General features: G+C 40.4%; 1 protein-coding gene across 1 annotated transcript; it reads left to right on the forward strand.

Moving 5' to 3' along the window:
- Positions 1 to 2,889: 2,889 nt before the first annotated feature.
- On the forward strand, positions 2,890 to 17,299 carry LOC138598876 (sodium/hydrogen exchanger 6-like). The gene is made up of 16 exons (XM_069670657.1): positions 2,890 to 3,272; positions 3,869 to 4,068; positions 4,353 to 4,430; positions 4,586 to 4,662; positions 4,789 to 4,901; positions 5,612 to 5,717; positions 6,983 to 7,124; positions 7,375 to 7,480; positions 9,865 to 9,953; positions 10,656 to 10,769; positions 11,050 to 11,161; positions 12,866 to 13,019; positions 13,113 to 13,143; positions 13,222 to 13,310; positions 13,571 to 13,676; positions 14,589 to 17,299. Exons 1-16 carry the CDS (start codon positions 2,996 to 2,998, stop codon positions 14,910 to 14,912), a joined length of 2,118 nt encoding a protein of 705 aa, XP_069526758.1. The 5' UTR covers positions 2,890 to 2,995; the 3' UTR covers positions 14,913 to 17,299.
- Positions 17,300 to 17,390: the final 91 nt, after the last annotated feature.

Here is a 17,390-nt window from a genome sequence, read left to right on the forward strand (position 1 = left end):
CAGTGCAGCAGATGAAAAACACATCAAGCTTATTTCCCTTCGAAATCGGGAGATGTCCAGCAGCGCCATCAGAACAGCAGAAACCAGTGGGACCGAGGTACACCCATCTACTGTCCGGAGAAGTCTGGCCAGAAGTGGTCTTCATGGAAGAGTTGCAGCCAAAAAGCCATACCTCCGACATGCAAACAAAGCCAAGCAACGCAACTATGCACGAAAACATAGGAACTGGGGTGCAGACAAATGGCAGCAGGTGCTGTACAAGCGGTACAATAATGAGTGTCTGTAGGCAGCAGTGAAGCATGGTGGAGGTTCCTTGCAAGTTTGGGGCTGCATTTCTGCAAATAGAGTTTGAGATTTGGTCAGGATTAATGGTGTCCTCAATTCTGAGAAATACAGGCAGATACGTATCCATCATGCAATACCATCAGGGAGGTGTATGATTGGCCCCAAATTTATTCTGCAACAGGACAACGACCCCAAACATACAGCCGTCATTAAGAACTATCTTCAGCGTGAAGAAGAACAAGAAGTCCTGGAAGTGATCTGATCTCAACATCATCGAGTCTGTCTGGGATTACATGAAGAGACAGAAGGATTTGAGGAAGCCTACATCCACAGAAGATCTGTGGTTAGTTCTCCAAGATGTTGGGAACAACCTACCAGCCGAGTTCCTTCAAAAACTGTGCAAGTGTACCTAGAGGAATTGATGTTGTTTTGAAGGCAAAGGGTGGTCACACCACATTGATTTGATTTAGACTTCTGTTCTGTTCATTCACTGCATTTTGTTAATTGATGAAAATAAACTATTAACACTTCCATTTTTGAAAGCATTCTTAGTTTACAGCATTTTTTCACACCTGCCTAAAACTTTTGCACAGTACTGTATAAATGTAATAACAAAAAGTTTAATCAAGGACAAGCACTCAACCCCCACGTATAAATTGACATTTGATCTCTGACGCCTACAAGTCATCAATCTGCTCATCTCAGCTCATTTCCAGTTAATCTGATGGGGTTTTATGTGTTCGTATGTCAGACTGTCTCTGTGAAGCACGCAATCTTTCTGCTACACCTTCATCAGTTGAGAACAATTACATGATCAAAAAATAACACTTCAAATTAAAAAAAGATTTTTTATTAAAAATCAGAAATAGACATGGTAGAAAAACACATTAATTGAATCTGTTGTTAAGAAACATTGTGGTGCTTAATATCTTATGATGGATTTGATAGTGAATATTTCAAGACCTGAAATCAAGTTAAATATCAAAGAGCATTAAAGGGGCATTGCACCAGTAATAACATTTCAGTGGGGAGTTGTTCAAATCAAAGCTGCTGGGTTGTTTTATGTTCCCAGAGATCATCAAATCAAACATAAGTCAACATAAATAAGAGTGCCGTAGACATCTAAATCATTTGTAAAATAAATGTTAAAACTTCAAGACTGTTTCTGTCAGGGTTTCGGTTTCAACAAAAAGGTGAGGACCCAGAAGCAGACTAAGATAATGGTTTTAATTAAATAAAAGGCAAAAATGCACAAACAAAATCTAAAATCCAACAAAAGACAAAAAAGGAAAATCAAAAGACAGAGCAAAACACTTACAACAAAACCAGGAATCAGGTAATAAACAAGGGACACGAGGAAATCAAGGGAGGCACGAAGACAATCCAGAGTAAGGTCATGGACATAGACTAACACACGATGGACGACAATGAACAGGCAACGAGACAGGGGAACACAAAGACTAAATAAACTTAAGAGGTGAGGCTAATCAGACACAGGTGAGACAATCAAGGGGCAGGTGAAAACAATCAGGGCAGGGCACAGAATCAAACAAGCGTGAAACACAAAGGCTGGAAGTGGACCAAAACGAGAGTCAAGGTGACAAAGTAAAACAGGAAATGATCTAACCAAAAAGACACAAGTGAAATACTTGACAAGACTAAATACTGACAAGAACACAGAATAAACTAAATACAAAACTAAACGATGAAAACTCATGACAAGGGACTAAGTGACAAGGTAAAACCAGAACTAATAACTAAACACCAAAATACAAGACAAAACCAGAACTAATCTAGAAACTCATGACAGTTTCTCTTCTAAAATACCCATAAAGCAAATGAGTCAGCTGTCCGTAATGTGTCAGCTAACTGATTAACTAATAGGTCAGATGTGGTAAGTCTAACCGCTGACAGAAGCAATACTATTTGCTTTACAGAGCAAAAGCGTCAACTTAACAAAACAAAATTAGACCTGAGGAGGCTTTGAAGCAGCTCTGGAAACATTTAGCTTTGCTGTGATTGTGAATCTTAGCAAGTAAAGCAGTGCCTGTCTGTCTGAATGCCTGTGTGAGCAGGAAACAATTATTAGGTCTATCAGCCAGCCTCCATCGGTGAAATACATAAAAAAAAAATTCTTGCAGATGTGACTTGCATGGGTGTTTGTTACGATCAAATATGGAAGCTTGCTAACAAACAAACACCATGTGAAAGATTTTCTTAAATAAAGAAGGAAAGCTGTCAATATAAACAAAATTATGAATGAAAGGTGCTTTATTTGAGGATGTGATGATGTACAAGTGCACTAGGTATAATACAGAACAAGCTATATATTTTTTATCACGGCATACTTTATGATCTGTAGACGTAATGATCATATAATGTTTATCAAAGTTAAATAAGAAAAAGTTCATTTTTTAATAGGTAATACCTGTAAAAACCCGACCCACACTCCATTCCAGTTGGTAGCGGTAATGCACCATAAAGTTGTTTGCCAACCGCCAATAAGACAGGAGGAAGATGAGGAAGGCCCTGTCCGCTGTTGGTCCCTGACTTTTATTTTGAAGAACCGGAAGTTCCAGTGTTTTGATAACGGCTGCGGAAGGACCTGTCATTTGCTCTCGTTTCGCCGATATCTCGTCTAAGCAGTTGTTTCACATCAAAACCAATACCAGTTTAAACGACAGATGTAACCGTTTCATAGAGAGCCACAATGGGATTTACACTGAGACGCTTTCTTGGTGTTAAACCGTCGAAAGCGCTCCCGTTGTTGTCTTTTCTGTTGACATTCTTGCTCGTCGGGAGCCAAGGCGAGAGCAATGCGATGGACAACGTCGCAACCGAGAGGCTGGCTGAAGAGAGCCACCGACAGGACAGTGCCAATCTACTCATATTCATTATGCTCTTAACACTCACAATTTTAACCATATGGCTGTTCAAACACCGACGATTTAGGTTCCTGCACGAAACAGGACTTGCCATGATCTATGGTAGGACCACCAACGTTAGCTAACGTGTCTGTCAATCAGTTTCCTTTAACTTAGCCGTCAATGCTAGCTGGTTGGCTATGATGCTGTTAGCTCCTCAAACTCCAAAAACAGTTAGCTCACATGACAGGTTATTCTCAGGTTTCTCGACCCTTGCTGGGAAATAACATTGTGTTAGTGTGGTGTCTGTGTTAGAGGTAGTCTGCTGTCATGTTAACAATAGAATAAAAGGTAAACAGCTTTAATCGTTGGAAATATTAAATATATCACCCTCTTTAACAAGTCAAACATCTGCACCTCTTTCATTTTCAGTCTGCAAATAGAAGCGGCTTTGATTAATTTTCTTCAAGAAGCCAAACTAATTAAATTATGTAGCGCACCCAGATAATTAAAAGCAGGTATTTAAAATAGAACCTCAACCTATTTTTCTGCACAAGCTACCATACAATGATGGTGATGTTTTTTTTCTGTTTTTATGCCTTTAACGCCCACTGTTTATAAGGCACTTTCCAAAAATATGTTTACATAGGATATCATATCAATGTTTACTTAAGATCCTTGACTAACTCCCTCTCTCCTCTCCCCCTTTCCTCCTGAAGGCCTGTTGGTGGGTGTGATCCTGCGCTTTGGGGTCCATGTGCCTCAGAGCATGAGTGACGTTATCCTCAGCTGTGCTGTCAACGCCAGTCCCGCTACATTGCTGGTCAACGTCAGTGGGCGGTTCTACGAGTATACTCTGAAGGGGGAAGTCAGCCGGGGCAAAGGTCACCAAGTGCAGGACGATGAGATGCTGAGAAAGGCAAGATTTAGGATTCAGGAGTATGCAAATGGTTGTTTTTGATGTCTCACCCAACGTATGTAATTTCTAGCCTGCAGGGTGCAAATGGCAGATAAATGTGTATTATATTATATTGAACAATTTTGGAAAGTTGGATCAGTAACTGACATAAATACTCTCAAAGTCTTTTATTAAATAGAGTTAAGCTTAAGTCTGTGTGACTGTAGATATTGTGATAAACGTCTGCAAACTTTGACCTAAAAAAGCAAGTTTATAACATCTTATGATTTCCCCCTGTAATTTAGGTGACCTTCGACCCAGAAGTGTTTTTCAACATTTTGCTGCCTCCTATCATCTTCCACGCTGGATACAGTCTGAAAAGGGTAAAAAGGATAAAGGCCTTATTATTCTCTTCAGTATACTACACGTATTTTCCATGTGCTTTTCTCATTTGGGTTTGGGCATATATTCCCTGCCTAACAAAGTGCAATGCACAACCTCTGTTTTAACCTATGTGTCCTTTCTGTGTCTGTCACAGAGACATTTCTTCAGGAACATTGGCTCCATCCTGGCCTACGCTTTCATGGGAACAGTTGTATCCTGCTTTGTTATTGGGTAAGTCAATTTGCTGTTGAATTACCTATTATATTTTTCAATATCAAGTTCATTGTACCAGTTTGTTGAATGGAGAAACAATCATAGGGCCTTTTATAACTTTCACAAATGCTTCTTTTCCTCTAGGCTGATCATGTATGGCTTTGTGTCCTTCATGAAAGTTGTGGGCCAGCTTGGGGGAGATTTTTACTTCACTGACTGCCTCTTCTTTGGGGCCATTGTTTCGGCAACAGACCCAGGTAGGTAGTGCAATAACACATTCCCCAGATTTAGATTTGTACATCAAATTTCAGTTCTTAAAGAATTCCTTTGTAGCCTCTGAAATGGGCCATTCAGAACAGCTGCAGTTTTCTACGTAGAACCTTGCTTTCGCTGAAATCATTCACCTCAGGCTCCCTTTTTGCACTAGCTTGCAGTCAAGTCGTTGTCAAGATTTCAACTTACCATTCCGATACCTCCTGGCGATTCTGGCTCGTACATATAAGGCCGAATAACCGATCCTAGAGTTGCCATGTTTTCTACAACGTTGGAGTGACAGTGCAGTGTGCGGACGCTCCCCCACGTGGGATCGCACACATGAGGGAGGGGCTACGCGATCACTCCAAACACTGTCAGGCCAATCGTAGCTAAGGTCTTTCCTCTGAATGGCAAAACGGCTTGTTCATCTCAGGAGGAAGGAGAGGCTCCGAAAAATAATTAAATTAAAATATGTATACAATTTTTAAAATGAAACAAACTTTACCAACGTGACTCAAAAGCACATTAGAATAATAGAAAATTGATTGCACAGCTAAATTATGTCCCCTTTAATATGTATGTTAATAAAGCAGTCTGTCATCTCTTCTGTTATTGGAAAGTGTTTCTGTTCGAGGGCTGTGTGTGCTCCTGTCCTGCTCTACAGTATTTGTGTGTGTTGCACTAAATTGCTGATTTCTCCTCTGTGCCTCAGTGACAGTGCTGGCTATCTTCAACGAGCTAAAGGTAGATGTGGACCTGTATGCTTTGCTCTTTGGGGAGAGTGTCCTCAATGACGCCGTGGCCATCGTCCTCTCTTCGTAAGCATTATTTTCAACACACTGCAGAGATATACACAAACAGCCAATGCAGAAACAGCATATACATTTCTATAATTATAAGTGGCGTTCACTTTTTTCACACAGAGCAGGGACTGTAGATTTGAATCAAGAAGGCATATTTTCATGGCCAATGACCAATAACTCTTGAATTGTACATATTGGCATGGTAGTATTAAAAGTGTGAACCAACCCTTCAGTTTCCCATTCTGTGTTAATGACCTGCACTGTAATAATTCTAATCGTGTCAACTTGAGCTCTTTGTGTTGTCACTAATCATACTAACATCAGTCCCTGTCATTTCACTGCTTGCCTTCCTTCACCCCGTCCGTGTCATTCATCGCCCACCTGTACGTATGTATGCATGCAGTGTTCTCCTCCGCTTGGAGAAGGAGGGAAGGCGGGAGGCTAAAGCTGTGCTGTCCCCGGGAGACGATGGCCCGGTCTGGCCTGAGGGGGCGGAGGAATGGCTGGGAGAAAACCAGACATTGGCTCCCCGGTGGGTGGGTGGGTGAGTGGGTTGTCGGGTAATTTGCGTGGATGTGCTGGCAGAGTTATAGTGTTAGAAGCTGAACATCTCGATATGTTGCAGGTCTTTAACTTCTGATGTAGCTTTGAACCACCAACCATTAGGATGCCCTCCGCTACAGCCTGCTGCCACTGCAACCCCCCTCATGCCCATTCTTTGCATCATATTCCTCTATTGACCCTGCAAATAACTACAAAAATAACTTTTATTTTTGTAATCTATGTGTGTTTTGCTTTGTTGGTGTTTTGGAAATTTGAGTACTACTCCCCTAAAGTGGTAGCTCCTGACTTGGCTGTTTTGTGTACTTATTAGTGCTCTCTTTGGATATCAACCAAATGGCGTTGAGAGATCCAAGATTTATTTAGAATGAATCATGCAAAGCTCTAGCTTCCTCCCTTCTTATGACTGACAAACCCAACTCCAGTCCATGTGTGTGTGATGTCTTTGTTGCTACTTTTCAGATTAACCAAATTCCTTTAAAGTCATATTAAATCAGATAAACCTCAAGGTAGTAAATATGAGCCGAGCCATCATTGGATTTGGGTTGCTGCAGGTTTGATTTGATGCTTGATTTCAGCTTGAATATCTGTTTGTCTTTATGTAAGCACGCATTTAACACTTGACCAGTTTCCTCTTTCTGAGTTCTCAGTAATGTCTATTTCCTTTTTTCCTGTTAAGTTATCTGCGTGTGCTCTCTCTCTGTCTGTCTGCATTTTAGCTCTATTGTGGCGTACCAGCCTGCAGGTGACAACAGCCACAGCTTTGAGGCCATGGCCTTGTTGAAATCCTTCGGCATCTTCCTGGGTGTATTTAGTGGATCCTTCGCGCTGGGGGTGGCCACTGGAGTCATGACTGCTCTCATATCCTTTCATTGTATTTCACCTGTGTGCATAAGCAATTTCTCTAACTCATTTCAGCAGCTGCTGTTTCATTATAATATGAGCAGCTTAGAGCCTGAAAAGCATACAGTTTGTTTTACTTCCTCGACTCAGAGTCTCACCTTCCTGATTAAATTTATTGCATGTCTAGGTTTCGGTTGTGACGTACGAGGGCTGCAGGTAGACTGTGGTTGTGCTTCCTCTTGTTTTGCACCTTGACTTTCTTGATCACGTGACCAAGTTCACAAAGCTCAGGGACTTCCCCTTGCTCGAGACAGCTCTGTTTTTTCTCATGTCCTGGAGCACCTTTCTATTGGCCGAGGCCTGCGGGTTCACAGGTACATCTACATGCTATTTTGAATGTGAATTTTGGCATCTTTTTTTTACTTTGTGTTAAGCCTTTGACAACAATATAAATGAAGGTTTTATGGCATTGTTTTAGGTATTTTATTGTTAGTAGTTTTGATCTAGTATTGGTAGACAGTTATGTTTTACTTTTAAGATTTAGTTTAAAACACTTACAGTCTTATACAGTCACAAGTTACAAAATGATGACATGATGGTACAGTAAATTCAAGGATGGATAAATTATGTACACCAGGGTTAATCAAATAACCTAACCCATATTTAATAATTATAAAATAAGATAGGATAAAACTTTTTAATCCTGTTGGAAGTTATAGTGCCAGATAGCTCCAAAAATACAGTACGAAATCCAAACAACTTAAATATAAGTGAAAATATAAAGTGTGTGTGTGTTAATACAAAAGAGACAGTGCCTAAAACAATATTACAATACTTTTCTACAAAAGAAGGCAGGAAGTAATGGTGGCAGTTAAAGTGACAGTAGTGTTGACAGTTATTACGTTGTAAGAACCTTAATTGCACAAGATTATTAATTTGAAGATAGTGCACGATATTAATGTTATTGTACACAATACTTAAGAAAATATTCTATTACTCCTGCACAGTATCATTAAATTATTAATAATACTAATAAATAGACAATGCAGACAATTATTTTCTCATTGTCAACAAATCTATTGCTGCAAATAACAAATATTAACATGATTTTATTTATCTACAATTTTTTTCAAGGTTTTTTCATTCTTTGGTCTATAAAGAAGATAAAGAAGATATAATAAAAATAAAATAGTTTGCAATAAATCTTCTGTAGGTTAATTGAAACATTGTGTCAGCTCCAAAAAAAAGTCTCATTAAAAGAACAAAACAAACCAACAATGTGTTGGTCACTCTCCCACCCTATTGTTAAAAGTAAAATGCTTACTCAGAGTTTAATTTTTTTAAAAGGCTCAGCAAGTTTACAAAACTGCTGGTCACTGTAGTTTTATGAACCTTTACTCAAACAGAAGTCATTTATAGCTGTTTTGGGAAATATCTAAAATAGCAGATTGAACATGTTTTGCTCTTTCGGTGAGTAACAGCACCAGGACAGTGTCGACTCTTTGGGATTGACTTAAAATAAGCTAGTGGCTGTGATCATGGTAATGAATACTCAGACAGGGTCTTTGTTTGGTCTTTCGATGGCATGGACTAAACTGAACTGATACCGATTATTAGTAGTCAAGGAGGCCGATAACCGATATTTGGAGCCGATATTCATTTGCAGTAAAAGTGAAAATATTGGCGTCAAAATTTTGAATAATACAAACTCCAAATTTGTTTAAATGCCTTTAAGCATATGTTTATTAAACAAACAAACAAAAAGCGCACGGAGTTCCCAGGGTCAGCAGCATCTCTTATAAAGTTAACTGAAAATCCCGGCTGATAATCACTCTTGTTGTGCTTAATTGTTTATTGAGTATCTATTTTGCTGGTTGATTGTGTCCATTTTGGGTTCTAAATATGGGACCTTTATACGGTTGACTTTTAAAAATAAGATACTGACTCACGAACCCTGACATCAGTATTGTTAGGCTGCAACCTAACTAGCATCCCGGCATATGGTCAAATCGTTACAACATGGGACAAGGATTGCAGCCTGCTGACACGTGATTGGTCAATATTACTTGGACTACAAGCGTACTGCTAACGGAAACTAGAAGACTTGCCGTCCCTAATATCCACGTCCCTGCCTACAGATTCTACATTCTGTGAATAGAGGTTACTCTGCTGCTAGAACACCTGTTCATGTTTGGGACATGTGCTCATATGCTGTACACACAGTCCCTGTTTTTACATGAACCTTTGTACGGCCGAGTAGAGCCAGATCACGAAAAACATCTTGGTTATGTTGAACTCGCTACATAGAACGATCAAAACAGACTGAGTCAGCGGCGCTCATCCAAGCCAGCAGTTTAAAAAAACATAAGCCTAAATCATGTTGTACAAAGACTAACACTCCCTCGCAATTACAGTGTTGTTAATTATAAAAGCCCCTACATCGGAAACTGGCTTATTATAGAAATCGCCTACGTGTGTGTGCACACGTTTCTTTGTGTCTGAACCACAGGCTCCTTTCCTTTTATCTTTCAAAACATTTGACCATTTTTTTCCACAGAAAAATTTCTAAATATATTTAACATGCTTTGGATGTCCCTACAGCGCTGAACAGTATACAGAGTGTATGGTCAAATCGTTACAACATGGGAGGTCAATATTTTACCCCATATGTTGTATTTTAAAATGTTTTTGACCCTCTTCAATAAAACATATTTACGTATAACTACAATCACATCACATAAGTGTATCTTTTTTTCAGGCGTGGTGGCTGTGCTGTTCTGTGGCATCACTCAGGCTCACTACACCTTCAACAATCTCTCCCCTGACTCTCAGGACAGGACCAAACAGGTGACGTATAATCACACATCTTTTATAATGGATCCAATTGTTTGTTATTGTATGGTATAAAGCATCATATTACTTTTAAACAGCTGTACTCAATGCTGTGTCACAATCTATCCATTCATATTATAAATGGACAGATTGTTACAGATCCTTTGATACAGAGTTTTTAATGCATATTATTTGCTTGATTTGAATACCATTTTGAAAATGCATCCCGGGTACAGAAATAAAGAAAGGCAGAGAGCAAAGACCTGTGGTTAGAACTGCTTTAAATGAGATTACTCAGAAGAGGACGTTTTATAGGACATCTGTGCTTCTTTAGAAATCGTGCAAACTCTGGCGCAAATTTCTGAGAAATCTACAAGCTGATGTCATTTACAGATACGCACTGAAGTAGAGCGCCGGTAGCTCACATGATTAAGCTGGAAATCATGTCTGGTTTGTGGTACATCACCTAAAGGTCAATAATAAAACCTCAATAAAATGTTTTATATTCATCATAACTAGCTTTGTGTTTTATCCTCGATTAATGATCAGTTTCATCTTCATTTTAGTATTTTAAATAAATAAATGGAAAACCACAGACTCTATAAATTAATGAATTCATGCAAAGTTATACCACAGTTAACTGTCTGAACAAACTGTCTGATCTTTTCATGCAGTTTAACATTATTTCAAATGCGTGTTTTGTTCTTGGTCCATCAGTTGTTTGAGCTGCTGAACTTCCTGGCAGAGAACTTCATCTTCTCCTACATGGGTCTGACTCTCTTCTCCTTCCAGTCGCACGTCTTTAACCCTTTGTTTATCATCGGAGCCTTTGTATCCTTTACTCTGCTCTGTCAGAACACCACACTGGATGCTCCGGAGATGATTGACTATCCGACCGAGAATGCTGTTCTTTTTGCTTCCTATAAATTATGATGCTAGTGCTATCTCTACTGAAGCCAGCAATGATCTGAAAGTGTATTCATGCAGTATATACGTGAACTAGCACCTATTTTTATGAAACTGTTGTTAATATAGAAACTGCTGTCTACCCACGATTATTTTCCGTCACAGCCGGCGCTGTGTTGTGTCCTTGACTTCCTGCGTTGTGTAGGTGGCTGTATTTCTGGGCAGGGCAGCAAACATCTACCCTTTGTCCTTTCTGCTCAACCTGGGCCGCAAGAACAAGATCGGATCCAACTTTCAGCACGTCATGATGTTTGCAGGTGAGGCAGCTGTAAATGGTAAATGGACTGTACTTATAAAGTGCTTTTCTAGTCTTTGCGACCACTCAAAGCTGCTTTTACACTGCATATCACATTCACCCACACATCCATACACTGATGGCAGAGGCTGCTACGTAAAGTGCCCAACTGTCAATCAGTTATCACATTCATATGCATTGGCTATGCCACAGAGAGCAGTGATATTATAAGCCTTAATTACACTTTTTTTGCCAGCTTCCCCTCATGCATTTGGCAGCTGCAGCTGCTGGATTATGGGTTTGACTTGAAACATTAATATTGTTGTTTGCTTTTTGTTTTAGTTGAAGATGTTACTCTGCTGCTAATCTCGGATCCCGTCGGCTATAGTCTGACGACGATATAGCCTCTGGGGACAACGGTGAACATGCCGGGGCATGTAGCCAGCGGTTAGCATAAACGACTTCCAGTCCAGACTTCCTTCTCCGTGTGCTGCATCGTTTACAGAAAAAGAGACCGTTTGTCCTGTGATTGACTTTAATTAACAGGTCTTACCTTTGCTGAAATTTCTACATCATGATGCAGATTAGTAAAAAGTAAAAATGAAGCTTTGTCAGGTCTGTCCTCAAGAGGAGAAGAAAACAACTGAGGAAGTGCTTGTTAGTTAAACGGAGGTCGGATCAATCTGATGCATTCGAGGAAGTCGGGAAATGTAAACGCTGAACAGCGTTTTTGACACAGCGTCAAGGGAATTTATCTCAAGTTGAATTTTAGATCTAGAACAGATAGTTCGCTGTTAGCATGCAGATGTCTGTTTATAGAGAAGAAGCTAAATCCTCATCAGATCACACTGATGGGAGTCGGGATGTCATTACGGCGGATTATGTTGCGCCTGCTTTTGCTCTCCACATGGGTTGTTTTTCCTGCTGTGCCGCAGCCTGCTGACGCGTGATTGGTCAATATAACTTGGACTACAAGCGTACTGCTAACAGAAACTAGAAGACTTACCGTCCCTAATATCCACGTCCCTGCCTACAGATTCTACATTCTGTGAATAGAGGTTACTCTGCTGGTAGAACACCTGTTCATGTTTGTGACATGTGCTCATATGCTGTACACACAGTCCCTGTTTTTACATGAACCTTTGTACGGCCGAGTAGAGCCAGATCACGAAAAACATCTTGGTTATGTGGAACTCGCTACATAGAACGATCAAAACAGACTGAGTCAGCGGCGCTCATCCAAGCCAGTAGTTAAAAAAAAAAAGCCTAAATCATGTTGTACAAAGACTAACACTCCCTCGCAATTACAGTGTTGTTAATTATAAAAGCCCCTACATCGGAAACTGGCTTATTATAGAAATCGCCTACGTGTGTGTGCACACGTTTCTATGTGTCTGAACCACAGGCTCCTTTCCTTTTATCTTTCAAAACATTTGACCATTTTTTTCCACAGAAAAATGTCTAAATATATTTAACATGCTTTGGATGTCCCTACAGCGCTGAACAGTACACAGAGTGTAGATAATGGATGGATGCTGTGGATGATTGAATATAACTGGTTAGCATTGTTGCCAGTATGGTGATGGTAAATGACGTTGTACATAGTCAGTAGCTTTTCCTGACTTCATGATGCATAACTATTGCTGCTCTCTCGATCTCTCTCACAGTCTTTATGTAAAACGCACGCAGTTTCTCCTTCCCACGCTGTCCTGTCTGTGTCCTCCAGGTCTGCGTGGGGCGATGACCTTTGCTCTATCTATCAGAGACACAGCGACTTACGCCCGTCAAATGATGTTTTCAACCACCCTCCTGATTGTCTTCTTCACTGTCTGGATCTGTGGAGGCGGCACCATGCCCATGCTGTCCTTTATGAGCATACCGTAAGGCTTTGTTTGCAGTAGTTCTGTATGTGTGTCTTCCCTTTGGTGAATGTTTTTGCGTCAAAATCACTGTTGCTGCCTTTCCTCCTCCAGGGTGGGTGTGGACTCTGATCAGGATAGCTCTGTAAGTAATTAGTACAGATGTTTTTATGGTGCTACAAATGATTTAAACAGTAACTAATTAAAAATGTTCTGCTTACAGAGTTCAGCTGTGTTGGATGGCACACAGCGGAGGAACACCAAACATGAGAGTGCTTGGCCTTTCAGGATGTGGTATAACTTTGACCACAAGTATCCTTTGATCGATTGTATATTAAAGAAGCTGTCTGCAGAAATGTGGGTGCAAGATTCAGCTTTGGACACCAGGGGGAGCTCTTCCCAAACTGTTAGAAATATACAACAAGGTCTTTCTGTATGAGAGATTTTCCAGCACAATCTCAATTGTTGTAGCTTGTATCTCAGAATCAGCACAACTGTATTTCACTCTTGACCAATGAAAGTCTCTAACTTAAGTAAATTGTAATAGTCCTTGACCAAAGCTTGTTCTCCAGCTATCTAAAGCCCCTCCTGACCCACAGCGGCCCTCCTCTCACTGCCACTCTGCCTGCTTGTTGTGGACCGCTGGCTCGATGCCTCACCAGCCCTCAGGCCTATGAGGTTTGGACACACAGCACAACGCCATACAGTTGCATTAGTGAAAAGACACAATCTGTAGCGTTTTTACTTCTTAAATACCGATGTAATATTACGTTTATTTAAGGTTGATCTATAAGTTTTGAGTTACTAATGGTTATTTGCAATATAAAACTGTTTTGATACATTTCAGATGAACAAGAATTAGCTTTGAATCTTGATTTATGTTATCTACTGTTAGTTTGTGTATTTATAGATCTTATTAGGCCTTAATTTAAATGAGCATTTCGCCCCTGGAAAAAGCCACTGTCAGTCAAAGCTGGTGTTGGTAATCGATAGAAGCCATAATATTTGAAATTGGCACCATAGCTGTGGAGAAAGTTGTACAAACAGCTCGTGGTTTCGCCCATTCTACATTCCAACAACACCCAGCGTGCATTGCGCCCCGCCCTCTAAAAGGAACGGCCCAGCGAGAGACGCTGGAGTGAAATACTACCGTTTTCACTGCAGGCAACGGCTCAGAGAGGTACCGAATCCGAAATACAACAAGAATATACCGGTGGATCGTCTAAAAAATCTGCAGTCTACATTTCAAACCTGCCGATTTTGAACGAGACATGACATCGGAGGCGGGCGTCATAGATTGAGGAAGTGTAGTTTAGCAAGATCCCTGGCCTCCACCAGATGATGCGTTTTACGTCATCTGGCGCAGGTTTTCCAGGACCCATTGGAGAAGTGGATAGCATCCTCCAAAGGCACAGAGCGAAATGGCATTTTTTTTCTACTATAATGGCATTCGCTCCCCATAATAGCATGATAGGACTGAGGTTGAAAAAATTGGCGAAAATGTCCCTTTAAAGTTGTAATTTTGTTCATCTCTTCATTCTCTTGCTTTTCATATTTTTTCCCTCCCCCTCTTCCTCCTCCACTCACCAGAACGAAGGTCAGCTCCACGACGACGACTCAGACTTCATCCTGAACGATGCCAGCGTGAGCTCCATGTACGCAGACGTCACGGTCACCACTGACGCCTCCGGATCCCGCACCATCAACCGCAAGCGCTCCTCCACCGCCAGCACCGGGGGCGGCCCGTCCGATGAAGGTCTGGATCACGATCTCGGCCTGGCGGAACACGAAGTGGCGATCAGGGGCACCCGCCTGGTCCTGCCCATGGATGACCCAGTGGAGGCTCCGACCACCGTCACCCTGCCTCCGCCGCCTTCCCCGCCACGCTCTGACCCTCGCAGACACAGACTCTAAGGCAAAAACAACGTATCTGTTAGTGAATTATTTTTTGGAATATTTATTAAAATGACCAACTGCTCGAGTCATAAAAAAGTCCCTTGTTGACGGGGCCACCTCTCTGTCTAACGTGGTTTTAAAATAGTCAGAGCTTTGTAACAAACTCGAGGCGTGCTTGATTCAACAATTAAGGTGGATCACTATAATCTGAATGTGAGTGCACTACATGAAAGGTACTGTAAATCAAGTGCACCTCTAGTTTTATTGTTTGCTCGAAATCAAGCGAGATGCACATTTATCCACCTTTTAAGGGAGGTAAAAAAAAGTGGCTGTAGTATCTGCTCCTAAGTTTGTACTACTGTGGTGATACTGTATGCAAGTGGTGTTATCTTTGCTCTCTTATAGACCCAGCTCCCCTCCTCCCAATGTTCAGGTTGATCCCTGAACATAACACGCAGTTTACTCTTCTCTCTGTGGTGAAGTAGCTCCTGACAGCCTGTATGTGTCTCGCCTCCTTTGGCCTTCAGTAACTAACATTTAGGGCAGTATGCTCTGGTACTTCTTCGACTGGTGTTACAGAGCATTTGACACTACAGTAACATTAATAATCTCACTTATCCAAACACTGCAAAGTGTCTGGTATGTTTGCCTCCCTCTCAGAGTTCATTGGTGGAGAGGGTTTGGTGTGATTGGACAAGGACTCTGACATTGTGATGAAAGCAGTTACAGGATGTATGCAGATACTATTGGTTCAGGAGCGTCTCCACTATGTTTTAACACTGCCTGCCTCTTCTCTTCTTGATCAGTCTTTTCACTTTATTTATGTAAGAAAAATGATTTATTTATGTAATGATTATTTTGTTTATTTATTATTTATTGATTGTTTGGCGTTAAGGATCACTTTGCCCTGTTAAGAATAGGACTGCCGTGTGGTGAAAGGCTGTTGTTGCACTACGTTTTATCCCTCACAAGGTACGTTGTACAGAAGGGAAGTCACAGGGAGGTGGACTTTCAGTCGAGGAGTTTGTCTCTCTTTACCACGTGTGCATGTTAAAATATCTCCTTCCTGCACTGTAGCGATCCTTTTACTTTGTACTTGGAAACTAGAGCTTCCCTGTGTGTGAAATTGAAAAGGTTAGTGTGTGATGTCGGGATGAAACATGGTTATTAGGGCTAATGTTTGTTTCTGGGTTTTCTGTCATCATTCGGGTTAATCTTTCTAAAAAAAAAAAAAAGAAGGTGACTGCCGTGTCTTTGTGATGTTACATCATCAAAGATGACTCTGAGGGCTGGCTGAACTGTTTTGAATTAAAGTGCCTATTCAGAAATTCAAGTACTTAATGTAGATTTGTACATATTTTGATTTGCTAATGTGCAGTATGATACAGGATCTTTCTTTATTTTATATGACACTAAACCCATTGACTGCTGTTTAATATCGTATTCAAAGTCTAATTTAGGCCATTAGGCGACTGCCTGTAGTAAAACTATCTGTTTTTAGTTCATTCAAAAGCCTGAAAGAGTGCAAACTGAAACATTGTTCTCTCATTAATGGGAAATTACAAGTACCACATATATTTTATCAGATGTGATCATTTTGTGAGCATTGTACTTATGGAAAATGTATATTTTATCAAAAAGTATTTGTGGGATTTTCAAGTGACATAATTAGGGACTGAATTTGAATGCAACAAGAGCCTGGCTACCTTTTTTAGGCTTTTTTTATTTGCCAGTGAATTCAAGGGAAAGATTCTTCTACAGGAGGACATTTTTTACTGATGAACTGTTTGTCTTTTTGCTTCTTGTTTGGCGACCAAGCCTGTCTATTTTGTTCCCACCTCAGTGAGAGATATTTCACACTGAGGCCTCTCTTTTCCTTGTTTTTTTTCCCTTTTTATCTGCTGAGAAGGTCTGATTTTTACGACCAAGGTAGAACTTAATCACTGGTCCGAATCATATTTTAAAACGTGCTGATGTATCTTTTATATGCGTCAGCAGCACAAGACTTTTCTTTTCCTTGTCTTTTTGATTTTCAAACAGTATTACTAATAACAGAGAGATGGACTTCTCTCAGTAAGGTACCCTTTGATTTTCATTTGTTGTGTAAATGTAACTAAACCATTAAAATACTCTATCTGGGAACTTAGAACAAACAGTCCAATAACAACTGCATCTAAAACTAAAACTCTAAATACGTTTATGTTTCTACTGTTTGCAGAAGCTGTTTATGACGGATGTATTTGTGAAAGGTACACCTGCAATGGATCTGTATGTGAACATTTTAAAAACAAATTGTGAATTTATGTTAAGGAGGAAATAATGTCAGATTTAATAGATTTTCCCTGTGTAGTTCTGATGTTATTAACAGTGTCTCCTCTGTCAAACATCTTGCAAGTGTACTAGAAGAAAATAAAAATGATTTCTGAAAATGACACGTCTTCGCTTTTTTCGAACAGTGTGCTCCCACATCTCCCTATGCCTGTTTAGTCTATATCC

This window comes from Semicossyphus pulcher, unplaced genomic scaffold (genome assembly GCF_022749685.1).
Source record: "Semicossyphus pulcher isolate SPU_LCO1_2020_fin unplaced genomic scaffold, fSemPul1.0.p SCAF_10, whole genome shotgun sequence".
Taxonomy (NCBI): Eukaryota; Metazoa; Chordata; class Actinopteri; order Labriformes; family Labridae; genus Semicossyphus; species Semicossyphus pulcher.

What these genes read in the sequence shown, in the direction of transcription:
- LOC138598876 (XM_069670657.1), top strand. Translation starts at nt 2,996, where the DNA reads ATGGGATTTACACTGAGACGCTTTCTTGGTGTTAAACCGTCGAAAGCG. An exon ending in ACGATGAGATGCTGAGAAAG is followed by an intron (nt 4,069 to 4,352) that starts GCAAGATTTAGG and finishes CCTGTAATTTAG; the next exon opens with GTGACCTTCGACCCAGAAGT. An exon ending in GTATCCTGCTTTGTTATTGG is followed by an intron (nt 4,663 to 4,788) that starts GTAAGTCAATTT and finishes CTTTTCCTCTAG; the next exon opens with GCTGATCATGTATGGCTTTG.